At 41.9% G+C, this 17485-nt stretch overlaps 2 protein-coding genes and 1 long non-coding RNA gene across 7 annotated transcripts in view; all 3 read left to right on the top strand.

Annotated features, from left to right (window-relative positions):
- Nucleotides 1–419: 419 nt before the first annotated feature.
- LOC135095839 (RNA-binding protein squid-like) lies at nucleotides 420–11988 on the top strand. 4 transcript variants are annotated; one of them, XM_063996973.1, is made up of 7 exons: nucleotides 420–670; nucleotides 5598–5638; nucleotides 6371–6498; nucleotides 6803–7250; nucleotides 7417–7515; nucleotides 8606–8701; nucleotides 11370–11988. In XM_063996973.1, exons 1-6 carry the CDS (start codon nucleotides 513–515, stop codon nucleotides 8653–8655), a joined length of 924 nt encoding a protein of 307 aa, XP_063853043.1. In that variant the 5' UTR covers nucleotides 420–512; the 3' UTR covers nucleotides 8656–8701; nucleotides 11370–11988. The 4 variants fall into 4 exon arrangements, with proteins under 4 accessions (XP_063853043.1, XP_063853044.1, XP_063853042.1 ...); XM_063996974.1 differs by having other exon boundaries at nucleotides 8606–8702; nucleotides 11360–11490; XM_063996972.1 differs by lacking the exon at nucleotides 8606–8701 and having other exon boundaries at nucleotides 421–670.
- On the top strand, nucleotides 677–3961 carry LOC135095840 (uncharacterized). Its single transcript, XR_010264523.1, has 2 exons — nucleotides 677–784; nucleotides 3521–3961. It is a non-coding gene; the product is annotated as an uncharacterized LOC135095840 (long non-coding RNA).
- Nucleotides 11989–12883: 895 nt separating the features above from the next.
- The window catches only part of LOC135095838 (exosome complex component MTR3-like), a 4877-nt gene continuing 275 nt past the window's right edge, over nucleotides 12884–17485 (top strand). The window contains exons 1-8 of one of the 2 annotated variants that reach the window (XM_063996970.1): nucleotides 12952–13017; nucleotides 13199–13293; nucleotides 13645–13790; nucleotides 14531–14661; nucleotides 15042–15164; nucleotides 16037–16183; nucleotides 16544–16759; nucleotides 17179–17485. The exon at nucleotides 17179–17485 is cut by the window's right edge and continues 275 nt beyond it. In XM_063996970.1, coding sequence (XP_063853040.1) covers nucleotides 13646–13790; nucleotides 14531–14661; nucleotides 15042–15164; nucleotides 16037–16183; nucleotides 16544–16759; nucleotides 17179–17244 — 828 coding nt within the window. In that variant the 5' untranslated portion in view covers nucleotides 12952–13017; nucleotides 13199–13293; nucleotide 13645 and the 3' untranslated portion in view covers nucleotides 17245–17485. Of the gene's footprint in view, nucleotides 13018–13198; nucleotides 13294–13644; nucleotides 13791–14530; nucleotides 14662–15041; nucleotides 15165–16036; nucleotides 16184–16543; nucleotides 16760–17178 lie in introns of both variants that reach the window. The other variant, XM_063996969.1, reaches the window with a different exon arrangement.

Below are 17485 nucleotides of genomic sequence, written 5' to 3'. Positions count from 1 at the left end.
GTATTACGTAATTTAACGGAAAAAAATTATCGCGTTCACTACTCACACTCACTTCTGGAAATAATGTAGCTATGCTTAGAATATAAATAAAAGCACCAGGAGTATTTTAACAAATGTATAATGTGTAAGGTATCTGTATTTATGATTATTTAATTCATAGTATTGCTCAAAATAAAATTCCCGGGAAAAAAATAAGTCAAGTACGCATGCGCATGGTGGAGTGGAGGCTCATCGACTAGCTAACACTGACTCATGATTTCCGGGCGGCGAGGCTTGCTACGCTCTGATTGGCTGCCGGTATCTCACCCTACCACCTGATTGGGTACCGGCATCCCGTTCTGCCTTCCAATTGGCTGAGCGGCAGAGAAGCAATTCAAAACGAGTCCTTACCGCCTTACAGCCAGACCGAGACCCCGCCAAAAACTCTCTCAGCTGCCAGACGCCGAAGGGGAGACACGTGCCGCTCGAAGCTCCCATATTTCACCGATTTTTCGACGTTTAACCCACAAAACATGGCCGACCAGGAGATGGAAGGGCAGGACTTCACCGAGGACTGTTCTGGAGGTGATTTCCAAGGCAACGGCATGGAGAACGGCGAGGGAATGGTTTTAACAGAAGATGGGAAGAAAGACAGCGGGGCGGCAGATGCTCCAGGAAGAGATGATGACAGGTACTTGAGAATATCAGTCTATTTTTAAGTTTAAGCGCGTTTGGTGGCGTTCCCCGGTGTTTTATCAAGGGTGTGGGTTAGATCAGCGTGGTTTTTGGTGCCTGATTAATTAAGGTGATAATATTACGTGTTTTAAGTTAATATTCATCGCTTAGGTTTTTTTAGTTTTTTTTTTTTTTTTTGTATATTGGTGTTTTAATGGCTATTTTTGTTAGGTAAGCGTGTTTTTTTTTGTGGTAAGATTCACTGGGGTGTGTTGCTGCTGTTTTACCGCTTTTTTTCGGCTAGAATTTGTGTTTTTTGCTGTTTAATCGTACTTGGTGTTTAAATTAAGAATAAATTAAATCACCGTGTGTTTTCTGTGTTAAGAATCACAAGGGTGTCAATTTTGGCGGCTTTTTTCTATTAGATTTAAGGTGATTTTTGGCTGTTTGACCCGGAATTCGTTATTTGATTAAGAATTTTCAGTTTATTTAGCGTGTTCTGTTAAATTCCTCTTGGATATGATTCTTTTTGTTCAGTATCAAGTGTAACTGTGTTTAGTGGTAAAATTTAGTGTTTATTATTTATTTATCAACTTAAGCGTGTAAATAAAGGGTGTGTACTTGTTAACCAGAGCTCCCGGTACTTAACTCTACCAAGAAGCCTTTTATTCCAAGTTTTATGTAATGTTTGCCTTTGTTTTCGAGTTAGTATTGGAAGTGTACGATTCGGATTAACTGGGTGCCTCGCGTGTTCATTTTCTGTACTGGCTTAACCCCGGGGCAGCCTTTGTGTTGCTGGATAACGAAGATATTGCCTGTAACGTAAATTTTGGCTGTGTTAGTGTGTGTTTGCTAGTTCAGTCAAGGTTTGTGGCGTGACGATGAACAAACCGTTTTTTCTTTTTCTTTTTTCAATTGGTGTCAAAAATGATGTGTGGTGATTTTTTTTTTTATTTATTTCATCTTTATTTATGAAAACTATACAATATTTTGCGGTTTCAGATAAAAATTAGGTTCTTTTCTTCTTTTCCGCTAGTCGAGCATAAAGGGGTGAAATATTAGTGACGTTATATTTTACTCGTTTCTACCTTATTTCCTTTAGCTAAGCCAAGTTTTATGGCGTCAAATAAGAGATATACACGTAACCTTTCACCTCTGACCCCTAAGACCCCTGTCCACTTTGTCATTCGGGCGTGGGAGGGCAAAATACTAGAATATGTTTGAGGACCATGCGGTGGGCGTGCTCTCTTTATCGTGTGTTATCTCCTGCATCATGCCTGCTTCTCTCGCTTTCTCCTCCTCCTGGTGACTGCACGCCCTTCGGTCACACGCCCACACACCCACGCGCGTCATCCTTCTTGTATTTATTGGGATATTTGATAATTTTCACAAACTTTTGTCTCCTTTCCGCTTCTAGGTCGTTCAACCCAAAATGGCCGTCGCGGTGTTGCCACGTGTACTAAGGATTGATTATTTTTACGTCGCGCGCTTCTCTCTCTCTCTCTCTCTCTCTCTCTCTCTCTCTCTCTCTCTCTCTCTCTCTCTCTCTCTCTCTCTCTCTCTCTCTCTCTCTCTCTCTCTCTCTCTCTCTTTTATTTGTATTATCGTTCTTTTTTATTTTATTCAATTTTTTTTTTTCATAAGTAGTTGTAATGATAAATTTTTGCTTTTTTTCATCTGCCGTCTCTCTCTCTCTCTCTCTCTCTCTCTCTCTCTCTCTCTCTCTCTCTCTCTCTCTCTCTCTCTCTCTCTCTCTCTCTCTCTCTCTCTCTCTCTCTCTCTCTCTCTCTCTCTCTCTCTCTCTCCGCCTCGAGGTTGTGAAGGAAATTCCACGTTGCGTCAAATTACATCTCAAATTTCCTCTCATTACATTATTTTGCCCCCTCATGTTGTTTCCTCTGCCATTCAATCATTTTTTAAACTTATATTTTATTTGTTTATCTATCTATTTACTGTTGCTGTGCTTAATTAATGTGAATCTATTGAACAAACGGTATACAGTAAAATTTATAACTACTACTACTACTACTACTATTACTACTACCATTAATATTAGTATTACAATATATTCAGTGACTTTTAATCTGTGTAACTTGAAACATTAATATACGCAAGTTGGTTTGTATGTCTCTCTCTCTCTCTCTCTCTCTCTCTCTCTCTCTCTAGATATTTTTTCTAGTGTAAATAATTAAAGTTTTGAGAAAGACTTTGAAGATCATTTATTTGGCTGTAGGCGCCCACCCTTCTCCCTGTCTGATGATTAAAGCACTATACTGGGCACACTAGGCAGGTTGTTGTTGTGTTGTGCTGTGTTCATTAATGCTGTGTTGCTAACCCACTTTGAGTTTCAGCAGCGTCACAGTTTAAATGTTAAGCCAGTTGTAGAAGGAGTTGCTGTCATTGCAGCTTGTCACTCTGTAAAAGAAACACCTTCATTTGAAAGTCACTGTTTCTTGGTTTGCTGTTATGTCTTGTGTCAATGTATATTATTTTCCTCAGCATTCCTTGATTGTTTTGTGTTGCAAGAAGTTCGGCCACATGTCCCAACATTTCCATAACCTTCAAAAGTTATAAAGTTTGCTCAGTGCATTTGGTCCAAACTTGAAATTGAAGCCATGACAGAAGACTCAAAAGTTTAAAGCAAACTTCTTCACTCCACCAGTTGCTGCACACTTGAAATTTACCTCATTTGACCAAAAAGAGCCAAAACAAAACCTAATTTGTTGAGATGCACAGGTTTTCATGGCCTCACAGCTTGAGGAAGTGAGAGCACTACTAGAGTCAGATGTGTGTGTGTGTGCAGCCTTTGTATGTTAAGCAGTGCAGTGTGAGGCAGCACAGTAACGCTCGGTCTTCCTCTCTCCAGCGTGTGACGCCGCGCCTCAGAAAAGAACGGCCCGGCCGCGTCACTCGGCCAAACTGTGAGCGCGCCCGTCTGCCGGTCAGACAGACAGACATTGTTCTACTCCAGGAATCAGACTTTGCCAGCTCCAGCCGGCCAGGCGCGGCCGAGCCGCCCCGTGACGGAATCATTAGTCCTTTGAGTTGAAGAATTGCTTTGTGCCGGTCCAGTAACGAGTCCAGTCAGGGGCAAGGTGTGTTGCACGGGGGCACCTCACTCGCCTCTCCTCTCCTCTCACTTGTCAAGGAATCAAAAATTGATTGTTCACCAGTCACATTACTGCTCAGATTTGAGAATTTGAAGTAAACGTTTGATTGTTCACCAGTCAAATACGTAAACTGAGAGTCTGCCACGCGAGGCGGCGCGGCGGCACCACTAACGTCACCAGTCCTGCACCGCGGCAGAGGCGCCGCCACCTAGGATGCATAAATCAGCCAGTCACTGTCCAAAAGTCCGGATCAGACTCGTCCGTGCGCGCCCCAACCTTTGCCTTGCTTGAGCCTCGAGCCGCCCACGTACAGAACCAGATGAGCAGCAGCAGCGGCGGCCGAGAGTCGCGCATCCCTCGGCAGCACGGCGCCCCGACCCGACCTGACCCGGCCGCAGCACCACAGGATGACATAAAGAGAGAGGGAGCGGCCCGGCACACCCCTGCCCTGCGGCACCGGAGGGCTGCCCGGCGGTGCCTGCGGTGGTTGGTGGCCGGCGACCCCCACTAACTGCGGCTGTTTTGCTTCCCAGGCAGGTGGGCACCTTCTGCGGGAGGACTCACTGTGTGTGTGTCCCCCGCCCCTCCTCCCCCAGTACTAGTAGCCTGTTGCTGCTTCCTGACAAGGGTATTTATTCTATCCTCTGTTGTACTAGTGGGTCACAGGTCATTACTACTACTACTACTACTACCACTATTACTACTATTACTACTTTTACTAGTTATACTCTTGGTATTACTATTACTACTGTCAGTGCTACTATCATCATCATTATTATGATTATTACAGTCATATCACTTATTGCAGTTTTATTATCACTATTATCATTATTATTATTATTGCCTTTATTTTTGCCCTGTGAAACTTTTTTTTTTTCTCCCAAGTCAGTCCTGCACACACAACACAACACAACACAAGATTGTCTCAAGTATTGTGTCCACGCACTGCAACACTTCAAACTGTACAACAATTGGTGTCCAACACAACTGTTGCCTTTCACAAAAAAAATGCCATGCACAAATTTGTAAGACATAAGCTTTTAAAAGTATACACACACACACGTACACACACACAGACACACACAGACACAGTGTCTTGGTTGCCGCTGCAAAGCACTTGCTGAGGTGTTTATTTGTCATTCCAAGCGTCATTAAAGAGTCTTACCTGTTCTTTTTTCTGTATTATATTTTGCCCTGTTCTAGTGACTGTTGGTGTGCTCCGAGTGTTATTGCTGCTACTGTATGTTTTGGATCACGTTTCTGGGAGTCACCGGTCTCCCTGCACTTTTCAGAAGAGTGTTAGTGTAATGGTAAAACATTTATCAATATTTTTCACAGTACAGAAATTTGTTGCTGTTTTGAATCATTTATACAACAATTATGTTTTTTGTTTTTGTTTGTTTTTGTTTGTACGCATTCATTTGCTGCTGCCGTTCCTCCTCCTCCTTCCGGTAAAACACGCAGGTGATTCGGCGCGGTTGTCTTGTTGTCGGAATGTTGGTGTCACCTTCTCTCCACTCTCTCCTCGGCCGAGTCCTTTCTCCTCGCCTGTGTTGCGAGGAGAAAGTCCTCGGGCCATTTCCACCTCAGCCACTCGCCTTTCAGTAATAACAAAGTCAACATTAAGGTGTCAAAAATTTTACCCAAACCAAAAAAAACAAAAAAAGAAAAGGTAAAGTACTGTTATTGTTGTTTTTGTAAGTCATTTTCAAGCCAGTAAGTGTTGAGTCAGTCAGTCAGTCAGTCAGCCAGCACCTCATACAGTCTGCTGCCGCTGCTGCCACGACCCTGCTGCCTTGCCCCCATTCTCACCCGCCCCATTCTCTGTTGCAGGAAGTTGTTTGTGGGCGGCCTCAGCTGGGAGACACAGGAAAGTAAGTCGTTTTCTCTTGTTGGGGAGACTATCGGGGTGTTGGGGTGGGTAGGTGCTTAAGTTAGCAAGTTAGAGCATTGGGGGGTGTTTGGAGGAAGTGTGGTATTGTTGGGTGCCTTTTTTGGGGTGCTGGGTTCTCTAATTAGTGAGGTGAGAGCTTTGTGGTGTGGTACAGGAAGATTGGGGGTGTCAGAAAGGTGGGTCTAGTTAGTGAGGTGATTAAGCTTTGTGGTGGTGTTAGGGAAGCTGTTTGTGAGTGATATCAGCTTGAAAACTTAAAAATGGGTATTCTAGTCTTATTAATGAGCTGTTGTGGTGTTGGTGATAGTAGGAGGGAGTGTTAGTGAGGTATTGAAGTGCTGGAGACGGCTGGGTGTTGTGTGAAGCTGTGGTGAGTAAGTCTGTGGGACCTCAGCTGGGGTGTGTAAGGTGTTGTGGTCTTAGAGTGGTTGGTGGTGTTGGTGAGGGGAGATCACTAAAATACCAAGTAATTTAAGAGATGCAAGTCTTTCAAAGTAGCTATATATATATTAACTAAGAGAGAGAGAGAGAGGGAGGGAGGCACACACACACACACAAGTCATATACATTCCCTAAATATAAAATGATGATAAAACCCAATCAGTTCTGCTTCTGAGGTACCGAGAAGACAGTCCACTACTGAGGCACAAGCAGACACCCCCTGCCTCGCCCGCCACCACCAGCACACTCACCTGTTCTCTCTCACCCACAGAGGAGCTGAGGGAACACTTCAGCAAGTTTGGGGAGATCGAAAGCATCAACGTAAAGACTGACCCGAATACTGGCCGGTCTAGAGGTTTTGCCTTCATTGTCTTCAGCTGTATAGAGGCCATTGACAAGGTGAGAGAGAGAGAGACTGGCTGACTGACTGACTGACTGACTGACTTAGGTAAACACACACAAGCACACTTAATCATAAATAGCCAAACACACACACACACAAACTGATGTACGTAAACACACTCACCAACACACACGAATGGTTTAATACAGGACTAGATTTGAGTGTTTCCCAGTACGCTTTGACTCAGACCACGTAATACCCAAAGAAACCATTTCACAACCCAGTATTCCATTGACAACACGACACAACACAACACCAAAGGCATCCCAGCCCAAACAAGTCACACTGTCGTTCCCGCAGGTGATCAACGAGCCGAACCACGTCATCAACGGCAAGAAAGTCGACCCGAAGAAGGCGAAGGCGCGTCACGGCAAGATCTTCGTGGGCGGCCTCAAGCCAGACCTGTCCGACGACGACATCAAGAACTACTTCGGGAAATTTGGCAGCATCGTGGAGGTTGAGCTGCCCTTCGACAAGCAGAAGAACCAGCGCAAGGGCTTCTGCTTCATCACCTTTGAGCAGGAGGCAGTGGTGACTGAGCTGCTGAAGACCCCCAAGCAGAAGATCAACGGGCACGAGGTGGACGTCAAGAAGGCGACGCCCAAGCCCGACGCAATGGGGATGATGCGAGGCGGCATGCGAGGCGCCATCCGAGGGGCACGAGGGGCGGCCGTGCGGGGCAGGGGCCGAGGGTGGAGCAGCGCGTGGAACCAGGGTGGCTATGGAAGCTATGGGCAAGGTGGATATGGTGAGTGATTGTGGATACCTAAAGAAAGATTGATAATATAACAGCCTATTACTATCCAGCTTACCACTTTCTCACATCCCTGTCTCTCGTAACCACCCCTCTAACTACCCCTGGTGCCTCTTAACTACCCCTGGCCTGTCTCCCTAACGCCCTGTCCCTCTTGCAGGTGGTTACGATTACGGCTACAATGGTTATGGTGGGTATGGAGGCTATGGGGGTTACAGCAACGATTACTATGGCTACGGTGGCGGTTATGGAAGCTATGGTAAGTGTCAGGGTTGTGGTGGTGGTGGTGGTGGTGGTGGTAGAGGCTTTGAATTTATTACTGCTACTGTTTCTCTTCCTGTTTGTGCCTTGTCTGTCTGTCTTTCGGTGTGTTTGTGTGTCTGTACGTGTGTTTGTTTTGTAGTTCTTCTGGTTTCTGTGTTTTGTGTTTTTTCATTCTTGTTTTTATTTTATTTTTTTATTTCCTGGTTTCTGTATTTTTTTTTGGCTTGTTTCTTCTTTGTGTTCCCCTTTGTTTGTGTGTTTTTTTTCTCCTGTTCTTCATTTATTTCTTGGTTTGTTCTGTTTTATTTACTTCTCTTCATTCTTGTCTGGTGTATCTTTTTGGTTTGTTTCCCCATTTCCTACTTTCTTCTTTTTTTTTTTTTGTCTTTTTTCATTCTTTAATTCTTCATCTTGTTCTTTTCTTTCTCTTTTCATTTGTCTTCCGTTTCTGTGACCGTTTTCTGTTGTATTTTCTTCCCTTTCTCTCCTTTTATCGTCGTCTTGTGTGCCTGTTCTTTGTTCTATTTTCTTTATTATCTCCTCCATTTGTTTTGTCTTCATTTCTTTTCTTTTTTTTTGTCTCTTAATTTATCTTGTTTTTGTCTTCTTCCCTGTTACCTCTTCTCACTAGTAAATAGTCTCATTTTCTTAATTTCCTGTTATTTTCCTTCTTTTCTCTGTGTGTGTACCTTCATTAGCCTCCTGTATGGTAATAATTTCTCTCTCTCTCTCTCTCTCTCTCTCTCTCTCTCTCTCTCTCTCTCTCTCTCTCTCTCTCTCTGTCTCTGTCTCTGTCTGTCTCTCTCTCTGTGGTATGTAGCTTGGTTTGGTAACACAGCGACCACATTTTGTAGTAACATTGAGACGCAGCATCATGAAAAAAAAGAAGGAAAGAAAAAAAAAATTACGCCTTCGCTCAAAACTTTTCCATATTGCATCTAATTCACGTACTGCCAGACTTCTTAAAAAAAAAAAAAGCTTTGGATACTGCAAATTTTTTTTATTTATTTATTGCTGGATTTATCTTCTTTTTCATTATTTATCATTTGGTTTGCTTGCACTTACTCTGCTCTTGTTGTGGGCAGGGCAAAGGCTGGGTGGTGTGCATAAGGGGGACAGGAAACAGGCGCGATGATGGCCGGCCACAAAGAAGCCCAGAAAGATTTATAAAAGATGTGAAGGTCAGTTTTAGATGTGATGAAGGTCATGGGATTCAGTGGTGGGTGAGCTGGTGGCGTGTCCTGGCTGGCTGACTGGCTGGCTGGCTGGCTGGCTGGCTGCTGGTGGTGTGAAGGGGTGGTGGGCTTTGGCAAGGCAGGAGCACTTCAGGGGTTTGCTAATCAGATTATATTTGTGTTCCTGGTAAAGGTTTGGGGTCTTGGCAGTAAAGTAGTGTTAATTTTTCTCCCTGTTTTGACTTAGCGGTGAAGTAATGCACTGATGAAGTTTAAGTTTGACAGCTCAGGGGATAAGTTGAATTTGTAGCATTGTCATCACTTTGGAGAAAATGCTTAAGGAATTGTGTGCGTTGTAAGATGAACAGTATAATTTTTAGTAAGCTTGGAACATGTTAATTCTAAAACGTGATTTGATATTATTCAGTTAATAAGTAATATTTGATAAACTGTAGTATGTCTGATTGTTAACATATCCTTGAAAAAAAGTTGAACCAGATGATGTTTGTACACACACACACACACACACACACACACCACGAATCACTGTACTGCCAAACACCATTTTGCATCATAGTGGCGGTTTGTGTCTTGTGTGAGGGAGCGAACAGGCAGGCAGGTGGTGGAGGTGGTAGGAGGGTTAGACAAACACAAACTGTTCTTCCTTTTTCCTCTAGCTTCTAAAGTTAATGTGATGTGAACAGACCGGACTTCAAGTAATGGTAGAACTTCAAGGTGTGTTTTTGCAGTGTTCCTTGTGGTGTAGACATGAAGGGAGGGACAGTGAGATGAGCAGAAATCCTAATAATAATGGCTGGGAGGCTAGGCTGATATGCTTGTTATTTATATATATTCTTTGTGTGTGTGTGGGAGTTTTTACTGTTTTTTTAATGCATAGTGATAAGAGAGAGACATTTTAATTTATGTATATCTAAGGTATTCAGATTTATTTATCTTAAGTGGCTTTTTTTTATAAATTACCTTGTGTGTATTGGTCTCACATGAAAAAGTAAAATAATTTGCTGTTTTGGCAGTGGTTGTTGTTGTGAAGATTATTAAGAGAGAAAGTAAGAGTAAGTTATTAGATATTTATTGTAATTTTTAACTTCAAAGGTGGACGAGGAAGAGAAAACATTAATTAGTGATGCTTGTTGAATATTAATTAAAGATGGCGAAAGTCCAGTATGCATATTGAAGTGTTGATAGGAAAATTATAAGTGTCTCTGAGTCTGTTGTTGCTGGGAGGGAGAAACAGGGAGCCAGTTAAATAGCGTGTTTTAGTTCAAGGACCAATAAGAGGGAGAGACGACAGGAATGTTTTTAACCAAATGTTGAAGGAATAATAGTCTTAATTTAATGTGAACCAAAGGAGAGGCGGAAATATGTGTATTTAAGGACTAATGAGAGGGAAATAGTGGGAAAAATCACTTGTTTTGCCGTAATAATGAACCAAAGGAGGGAGAGATAGATGTAGGTGTGTTTTAAGCGTTAACGAGAGGCAAGTGGCAAGAAAAATCATTTGTTTTGCCGTAATAATGAACCAAAGGAAGGAGAGAGAGCTGTAGGTGTGTGTTTTAAGCGTTAACGAGAGGGAAGTGGCGAGAAAAGTAATTTATTTCACCGTAATAATGAACCAAAGGAGGAAGAGACAGAAGTACATGTTTGTGTCGTATTTTAAGCACAAAGGCAAAGAGAGTGGCGAAAAAATCAGTTTGTTTTGCTGTAACATTAAGGAAGAGACAACTAGGTATGTGTTTTAAGGGCTAACGAGAGGGAAATGGCGGAAAAAATGATTTATTTTGCTGTAATAATGAACCACAGGAGGGACAGACAGACAGAAGCAGGTGTTTGTCGTATTTCAAGCACAGAGGGAAGAGAAATGGGGAAAAATCAGTTTGTTTTGCTGTAATAATGAAGATAGGGAGAGACAAGTAGGTGTCATTCGTATTTTAAGCACAGAGGAAAGGGAAGTGGCGAAAAATCATTTAGTTTTGCTGTAATGATGAACCACAGGGAGGGATAGACCAGACAGACAGACATACGTAGGTGATTGTGTTGTATTTTAAGCAGAGGGAAGGGAAGTGGCGAATAATCATTTAGTTTTGCTTTAATGTTGAACCACAGGGAGGGATAGACCAGACAGACATACGTAGGTGATTGTGTCGTATTTTAAGCAGAGGGAAGGGAAGTGGCGAAAAATCATTTAGTTTTGCTTTAATGATGAACCACAGGGAGGGATAGACCAGACAGACATACGTAGGTGTTTGTGTCGTATTTTAAGCAGAGGGAAGGGAAGTGGCGAAAAATCATTTAGTTTTGCTTTAATGATGAACCACAGGGAGGGATAGACCAGACAGACGTACTTAGGTGATTGTGTCGTATTTTAAGCAGAGGGAAGGGAAGTGGCGAAAAATCATTTAGTTTTGCTGTAATGATGAACCACAGGGAGGGATAGACCAGACAGACGTACTTAGGTGATTGTGTCGTATTTTAAGCAGAGGGAAGGGAAGTGGCGAATAATCATTTAGTTTTGCTTTAATGATGAACCACAGGGAGGGATAGACCAGACAGACATACGTAGGTGTTTGTGTCGTATTTTAAGCAGAGGGAAGGGAAGTGGCGCTTATATTTAGTACTGAGACTCATTATTTATGGCGGTGTTGGCCCTTACCAGGTGGCGGGCAAGGTTATGACGGGAAGACCCAGCGTGGGAGGCAGCAGACGAGGCATCAACCCTACTGAGGTGGGACAGGGACGCCGCGACCACCACCACCACCACAACCAGCACCACCAACACCACTATAACCAGCAGCAACATCATCAGCATCAGCATACAGTGAACGGCACGGTGTACTGAAGGTCGAGGGATGGATGACACGACCTCAGGAGCATCTTGCTGCGTGACCTTACCTGACCTCACAGTTATAGTAACCGCCAATATTTTTATCTCCATTTTCTCTTCCTGCTCCTCCTCCTCCTCTTCCTCCTCCTCCTCCTCCTCCCCCTCCTCCTGTTCCTGTTCCTCCTCTTGTCCAGTGTTGCCACCTAATCTGAAAATATTTATACAAAAAAAATGAAAAATGGCTTGTGATTTTGCCCCACAAGTACTAAAAAAATATATATAAATGTATATTGAGAATTCGTTCGTGGTGTACAGACAATCGCTGTAGCCCGGAGGTATTCTACACAACTACAAAACTAAAAAAAAAACATATTTTACTTTTTTTTCTATTGTTTTTATTTTTAATATATTTCAAGGCTGTAAATGTATGAATAAAACCATTTTTGTGTAACGCTTCTTTTATTGCGCCCCGAGACGGACAGAGAGAGAGAGAAACGAAAGATTTAATTTTGTCTGACGAGAGAAAAGCTGGGAATTTATTTATTTTTTTTATTCTTTATGTAGGAGTGACACTGGCCAAGGGCAACAAAAATCTAATAAAAAAAAATGCCCACTGAATTGGCAGTCCCATAAAAGGGTCAAAGCAGTGGTCAAAAATTGAGGAATAAGTGTCTTGAAACCTCCCTCTTGAAGGCTGCAAGGCTGTCTTCTGGATGCAAGTGAGAAAATAAATGAAAAAGTAATATTGATAGGATGTAAGGGAGGGGGTGGGGTGAAAGCAAAGGTAGCCACGGGGAAAATAGGTGAAGATGGAAGACTAGCAAATTTAGACAAGCTAGAAAAGTTTTGGTTTATGAAAAAGCTTGACGAACTGGTGTCACTGGAGTAAGTAGCAAATAGGAAGAAATAATAGTAATAATACCGTTAAATGTATTTTTATAGCCTAAAGGAACGGTCTTCAATAAATAAATTTACTTTCTTTTTGGTTACGTGAATAGTTTGTATATACTTTTGCAGTCGGTAAAACTTAGAAAAAAAAAAAAAAAAAATCGGCGGACACTGACTGACCGCCGTGACAGGTAATGTGCGTGTGTCAGGGTTCAGAGAGATCCTGTATCGTTTAAACTTAGTTCATATGAAAATAACCATATTTGAACTTATATATATTGATTACATGTCCAGTTCAGATGAAATTAGCCATTTTTATAATATATTTATGTCATTTTCCCTAAACTCTAGTAATAAGAATTAGAGGAGAAAAAACAATAAAGAAAATAAAAATAACAAAAACGAACTTTAAAAAACACAAAAAAGAACCAAAATTAACAACAAAATAATGAAAAATAGTGAAACCGTCCCGAGGTGAAGACTGGACGAGACCCGCCATGTGTGTGTGTGTGTGCGCGTGTGCGTGAACAACAACAAACAGACCCAGCCGTGAAGAGACCCGGCGTTTTTCATCTATAATTGTTTGTTAAGTGTTAGTATCACCTGCTGGACTGACGGGGAGGGTGGAGCAGTGGTAGTAGCAGTAGTAGCAGCAGTAGTGGAGGTGGCGGGGTGATATAAATGAGATAAATAGAGGAAAGAAATTGTAGCCATGTTTGTCAAGATCGGTAGAAATCAGTAGTTTTTATTTTATTCGTTTATTTGTATTTAAGTGTTGAAATAAGGCAGCCAGAGGGTCACCAGTAGCCAAGGAGGAGTAGAAGTAGTAGTAACAGCAGAGAAACACGTGTTAGTGGCGTTAAATAAGGTGAGAGACTGTATTTAAGTGTTAGAAGTAAGATTTTATCGTTTTGAATGGAGATAAATGCTGAAACTCAAAAATAATGATAATGAAGGTCACCAGTAGGCAGGGTTAGCATAAGTAATCAAAATATGCGCTAATTACCACTGATAATGAAAGGTTACATAGATTACCTACCTCTACAAATTACCTGTACAAATTATCTATTTAATTACCTGTCTACTTCACAAATTACAGACCCATCAGCCTTTACAAATTACTTAACCTTGTATACTGCTACTACTACTACTACTACTACTACTACTACTACTACTACTACTACTACTACTACTACTACTACTACTACTACTCCTGCAGCATGGGCAGTAGAGACACACGCCGGGTTCTTGGGCCGGAGAAGAGTGTGTGTCATGATCTTCTGCGGCCACAGGTGCCTCGTGCTTTCCTGAGAGAAGATGGGCTGCGGTGGGATGGACGTTCACCACAGGATCCTCGCAAGCTGTGTAGGTGATGTGTGTGTGTGTGTGTGTGTGTGTGTGTGTGTGAGGGGGGGGTTTGGGTGTTCGTGGTTGTGAAAGGATGTATAAATTTTCTGTTTATTTTGTGTTATTTATTTATTTATTTTGTTTTTTTGTTTTTTTTTTGGTGTGATTTTTTTGTTTTTTGTTTTTCCCGTTCTTTGTTTTGTTTTTTTTGTTTTTATTTTTTATTTTTATTTTTTTTATAATTTTCTTTGTGTTTTTTTGTTTCTCTTTTTTTATTACTTTTTTTTTATTTTCTTTGTTTTTTTTTTTGTTTTTCAATTTTTTAATACTGTAATTTTTCGTTTTTTGTTTTATTTTCTTTGTTTTTTTGTTTTCTTTGTATTTTTTTCTCTAATTTCCTTTTTTTATTACTATTTATTTTTGTTTTTTAATTATTTTTTTCTATTTCTATCATTTCCTGTCATTTTTTTAGCATTTATTATTTTCTCAATTTTCCATATTTTCACCTTTTTTTCCTTCTATTTCCATCTTCCACCACCACCACCACCACCACCACCACCACCACCTACCTCTTCCAATTATCATTCTATTCCAACCATTCCTCTCCATCTCTCAATCTTCCCATTAATGAACCTTACAAACTCCCATTTCCTCATCTTACTCACCTTCTCTCCCTCTCTTCCACTCTCCCTCACTCTCTCTCCCTCTCTTCCACTCTCCCTCACTCTCCCTCACATCTCCCTTGACTCTCCCTGCAGTTATGAGTGTGGGCATGATAACACAAGCCAAGGGTTCATCGTACCTGGAGGTTGGCAACACTAAGGTGTGTTGTGGAGTGTATGGACCTAAGGATGTACAGAGAGGACAGGATTTCAAGATGTCAGGGCAGGTGAGTATGTGTGCGTGTGTGTGTGTGTGTGTGTGTGAGGGGAGGAGCTGGTGGGATCTGTGTGTATGTGTGTATGTGTGTTTTTGCTATTTTCTTGTTATTAATTTTGTTTCTTGTTTTTTGTGTTGTTTTTTAAATGTGTGGTCAGCTAGGATGGGCTTATCTCCTGTTTGGGTGTAGGAGGGGCTGATGGGGCTGTGTGTGTGTGTGTGTGTGTGTGTGTCTAGTCTGATTATTAATAAACTAGTAACCTAAGATATATTTATTGTAATCATTTCATCCATCAGATCCCTACTACTACTACTACTACTACTACTACTACTACTACTACTACTACTACTACTACTACTACTACTACTACTACTACTACTCCCCCTCAGGTGCTGTGTGCGGTGAAAATGGCTCCCTTTTCTGCCCCGGTGCGCCTCCCCCCCCAGCCGGACACAAGACAGCAGGAGATGAGCCGGCAGTTGAAGGATGCGCTGGAATCTGTCATTGTCCTGGTGTGTGTGTGTGTGTGTGTGTGTGTGTGTGTGTGTGTGTGTGTGTGTGTGTGTGTGTTGTTTATCTGTCTATGTTAATTTATTTTGGTTCTCTCTCTCTCTCTCTCTCTCTCTCTCTCTCTCTCTCTCTCTCTCTCTCTCTCTCTCTCTCTCTCTCTCTCTCTCTCTCTCTCATGTTTTTTGTTGTTTTTTGTTTTTTTCCTTGTTTATTTGTTTATTTTTCGGTTCTGTCTTGTTTTTGTCTTGCTTTGCTGTTTTTTTTTGTTTATTTATATATTTTTTTTGTGTTTCTGCCTCATTTTCTGTTTTTTATTACTTTTTTTATTTCCATGTGACTTTTTTCCTATCACCACTATCACCAGACACTCAAATATTTCCTTTTTCCCATCACAAAACTGAAATATTCCTTTTTTTCCTCTTTCTCCCTATCACTAAACACAAATTATTCTTTTTCCCCATCACCAAACACCCAAATATTTCCTTTTTTCCTCCTTCTCCCATCACTAAACAAAAATTACTTCTTTCCCATCACAAAACTGAAATATTCCTTTTTTTCCTCCTTCTCCCATCACTAAACACAAATTATTCTTTTTCCCATCACCAAACACCCAAATATTTCCTTTTTTTTCCTCCTCCCATCACTAAACACAAATTACTTCTTTCCCATCACCAAACTCCAAATATCCCTTCATTTCCTCCTCCTCCCATCACTAAACACAAATTATTCTTTTTCCCATCACCAAACACCAAAACATTCCCTTTACCCCATCACCAACCTGAAATATCCCTTCTACCCCTTTCTCCCTTTAGACGTAAACAACGCCTTGCCCATCACCTGGTCACTAACACCCCCTTTCTTTCCCCATTACCAGGAGAAGTTTCCGAAGTCACTAATTGATGTGTATGTGACGGTTATAGAGGACGACGGGTCACTCCTGGGGGCATGCATCACTGCAGCAGGGTTAGCCTTGTGTCATGCTAACATTGATGTGTATGACCTGGTGGTTGGCGCCTCTGTGGTGAGTGTCTGGGGGTGTCTGGGGGTGTCTAAGGGGGTCTAAGGGTGTCTGGGGGTGTGTGGGTGGGTATGCTAGGGAGGGAAGAGTGTCTGGGTAGGGTGTGTGTGTGTGTGTGTGTGTGTGTGTGTGTGGATTCTGTTGTGGTTAGTAAAATGATAATAATAATGTGTGTGTGTGTGTGTTTGTGTGTTTAGACAGGGTAGGTTTATGTGTGTGTGTGTGTGTGTGTGTGTGTGGAAGGATTAAGAATTTTAGGCATGTTACTGTGTGCGTGTATGTCTGTCCTTACAAGACACACAAACACTGCAAACACCACCAAGACACCCACTCCCTCTCACATCCCCTCTCCATCTCTCTCAGCTGTTCCGAGGCGACGTGCTCTACCTGGACCCGCGCAGAGAGGAAGAGGAGGTGTCAGACAATAATCAGCTTACAATAGGAATGATACCGAAGCACGCAGGGGGTCAGATAGCCTTAATGGTGCAGAGGAGTGGTCAGGTGGCCCCCCAGTGTCTGTCCGAGTGTCTGAACGCCGCGGTGGACCTCTGCAATCGACTTCACAGCCTGGCGCAGAAGGTGAGGGGCTGGGAGGGTGTCTGGGAGGGTCTGGGACGGGCTGGGAGTGTGTGTGTGTGTGTGTGTGTGTGTGTGTGTGTGTGTGTGGGTTAGTAGTTTTGTTTTGTTTGAAGTAATGGGGGTAGAAATAGTAGTAGTAGTAGTAGTAGTAGTAGTAGTAGTAGTAGTAGTAGTAGTAGAGAATGTTTGACTTAATATAATCTAGGTAAATTTTAAAACTCTCTCTCTCTCTCTCTCTCTCTCTCTCTCTCTCTCTCTCTCTCTCTCTCTCTCTCTCTCTCTCTCTCTCTCTCTCTCTCTCTCTCTCTCTCTCTCTCTCTCTCTCTCTCTCTCTCTCTCTCTCTCTCTCTCTCTCTCTCTCTCTCTCTCTCTCTCTCTCTCTCTCTCTCTCTCTCTAATACATTTTTTTCTCTCAACAGACGTTATTGGTGCACTTGCAGGAAACTCTTGCCCACTCCTCCTCCTCCTCCTCCTCCTCCCCATAACCTCCTCCTCCTCCTCCTCCTCCTCCTCCTCCTCCTCCTCCTCCTCCTCCTCCTCCTCCTCTTTTTGTCATATTTTTATTTGCATTAAGGTAAAAAAACACTTCTATTTATTGTTATTATTATTATTATTATTATTGTTATTATTTATTATTATCATTATTATTATTATTATTGTTATTATTATTATTATTATTATTATTATTATTATTATTGTTATTGTTATTGTTTAGAAAATCAATGT

This window comes from Scylla paramamosain, unplaced genomic scaffold (genome assembly GCF_035594125.1).
Source record: "Scylla paramamosain isolate STU-SP2022 unplaced genomic scaffold, ASM3559412v1 Contig1, whole genome shotgun sequence".
NCBI lineage: Eukaryota > Metazoa > Arthropoda > Malacostraca > Decapoda > Portunidae > Scylla > Scylla paramamosain.
Note: the sequence above shows the minus strand (reverse complement) of the source record. Positions and strands in the feature narration are given on the sequence as shown.